Source organism: Hibiscus syriacus, unplaced genomic scaffold, assembly GCF_006381635.1.
Source record: "Hibiscus syriacus cultivar Baekdansim isolate YM2019G1 unplaced genomic scaffold, ASM638163v2 tig00003715_pilon, whole genome shotgun sequence".
NCBI lineage: Eukaryota > Viridiplantae > Streptophyta > Magnoliopsida > Malvales > Malvaceae > Hibiscus > Hibiscus syriacus.
Window position 1 is genome coordinate 1,208,443 of NW_024061980.1, and position 2,866 is coordinate 1,211,308.

Below are 2,866 nucleotides of genomic sequence, written 5' to 3' on the forward strand. Positions count from 1 at the left end.
AAGATAAAATATAAAAATAATATCCTAAAACTTAATTAAAATACTAAAAACCTATTTAAACTAAAATACAAAGATAAAATATAATGTTTAAAATATTATCCTAAATTTGAGTTTAATTCAAATCCGAATTCCAGCCAGCTTTGATTTCAAAAATAAAAAATCTACAGAATTGTGTCCTTTTTATACAATTTTTATAGTCTTACGTCCTGTAAAAAAAATGAATTAAAATAAATAAATAAATCACAAAAATTAATAATTAAAAAAAATTTAAAAATAAAATATTAATTAAATTAAACACTTATCAACAAAAACAAAAACAATGCTTTCAGATCCCGATGCTTTCAAAAGGGGATAAGCAAGCTGGCAGAAGTGGAACGCCGACTCGAAATTGGTACTCAACAGAGTTGACACTTCTTTAGCTGTATGTTTCTCAGTTGGTTTCCAAATGTTCGTCCCAACATTGTTTATCTACAAAACTTCAGCTCATGAAAAACTTTGTATTCGGATGCCCAAGTACGTTTGGGCATATAACACAAATGTTCCAGCCAGCTGTTATCGAGAAATTTTAAATTTTTATATAATTTAGATATTTTTTTTTATATTTTTTATTAATAGTATACTTTTTTCTCTAAAATTTTATAAATATATTCTATAAAATATTATATGTACCCTTAATATAAAATTCTGTGTCGGAGACATCTAATAAAAAATGAAGAATAAGACGATATTCTTGGAAAAAGAACTTAAGCTTACAAGGATATTAAGTTTGGCCTCAAACATGTAGGAAACATTGTTGATCATAGTTTCCCTTTCAGCTGGAAAGGTTACATCACAGACCGAACCAGAAACTTGAAAACCCTTGATCTTCCATTGCTGCAAGCACTCATTGAGCTGATTTTGGTTGCGACAGCACGTGTAAACAGTTGCCCCCAGCGCTGCCAGTTCTTCCACAATAGCCAACCTATAACACCGTTTACCAGTATTAATTGCAGACACATAAATATTTCAACTGATCAAACAGGAAAGGTTGATCAAACAGGAGATGGTTACCCAATTCCTTTAGTGCCACCAGTGACAAGAGCGGTTGTTCCTCTGAGAGACCACTGGCTTAAACTTGAAGATGAATCCTTTACCATGAATTGTCAACAACTTGATGAAAACTACCCAGGATAAGTGCTATATTATTCAACAACTATTAGGTGGCTAGGTATGTTACGCGACAAAAAGTTGTAATATTTGTTGAATAGTCAAAATTCAGGGCTAATTCAATGTTGATATTTTGCTGCAGCCGCCGTGAATTTGATGGTTCAAAGTTGGTAGCAGATTTTGGTTGAAAATTAATAAGGAAAAATTACTAAATTTAATCTTTGTATTTTAGAGTATTTACAAGATTAATACTTAAGCTTTAACTATAAATACTCTAACTCATTTAGCTTCAAAACTATCCCATGTCATTTTAGCTTTCTCCCAATACTAAAGAAATTAGAGAGTTTTCTTAATAGTTGTTTTCTCTTTTTTATCAAGAGAGAATTGTCATTGTTTTCTTCTTGTTAGATTGAGAGAAGTTGTAATTCCTATTTTATCATAGTGAAATTCTTCTACCTTTGCCCTTGGTTTTTACCATATATTATTTAGGGGTTTTTCACGTAAAATTTATTTTCTTTATCTTTATTTTAATTTTCTCAAATTATCAATTGCGATTTTGCTCTATTCAATAACCGATTCTGCATCAATATTGTTATCTACACTACGAAGCTGGATTACAAGTTGGCTTTGGTTTTATGTATGCAAGCTGCACTTAAAATTTTGCTAATATAAATAATTTATGCCCCAAGATTTGGTATATTTGTTGGAAAACAAGCGCACGGCTACATTTGTTAGTAATCAAATTTGTACACGGTATGTTGTTGACAAAATAAATTGGGTAAATTACACTGGTGATCACTTAACTATTGTCATATTATATTTTGCCCATCAACGTTTTGATTTAATCAATCAGATCACTTAACTATTTAAATGATTCAATCAAACCACATATTGTTAACATTTAACGAATTAGGAGACGCGGTAGTTAAAAAAATTTGGTATAATTACACAATTAGTCCATGTTACTTATATATTCTTTTAATTTTGTCCTAGTTTTAATAAATTAAAATAATTTTAATCATCAAATCAAGAGGCGCCATATGTCATTGGTGATATGTGTCATCATTCGATTGGAGGACTAAATTTATTTTTAATTTAATAGATTTATTTTTCTCCAATCAGAGGGTGGCACGTGTCACCCTCTAATTGAAAAAAAAAAAATCAAAACACAAGGGGTAGGGGGAATCGAACTAAGGACCCCTTTAGTGAGGTAGCAAGCACTAAACTATTGTCTTGGCTCAATGGTTTGGTGCTGCTACATCACTTTAGGATTCCATGGTTGGATTCCTCTTGTCCCCTTGTATGTTGATTTATTTTCTTTCAAGAGTCTTCCAATCGAATGATGACATGTGTCATCAATAACACACGAGACCTTTTGATTTTAAGGGTTAAATTTATTCTAATTTATTAAAATTAAGACTAAATTGAAAGAATATATATAAGTAACATGAATCAATTGTGTAATTATATCAAAATGTTTTAATTTTCACGTCACCTACTCCGTTAAATACTTGATTGAAATATTTAAATAGTTGAATGGTTTAATTGATCAAACCAAAACATTAATGGTCAAAATGAAAAGAGACAATAATTAGATGATCAATGAAAGTTTATCCAATTAAATTTTTGACATGTCATTTTAAATGAATGATGATGTATAGAATTATATGGCGTTAATATACAAAATATAATAGTTTCAAAAGGTATAGTAAATATAAAT

The 2,866-nt window shown here is 29.7% G+C and overlaps 1 protein-coding gene across 1 annotated transcript; it reads right to left on the bottom strand.

Annotated features, from left to right (window-relative positions):
- Window positions 1-699: 699 nt before the first annotated feature.
- LOC120181111 (tropinone reductase homolog) lies at window positions 700-1,136 on the bottom strand. Its single transcript, XM_039186317.1, has 2 exons — window positions 1,051-1,136; window positions 700-961 (listed from the first exon to the last, which is right to left on the bottom strand). The coding sequence occupies exons 1-2, from the start codon at window positions 1,134-1,136 to the stop codon at window positions 700-702; spliced, it is 348 nt and encodes a 115-aa protein (XP_039042248.1).
- Window positions 1,137-2,866: the final 1,730 nt, after the last annotated feature.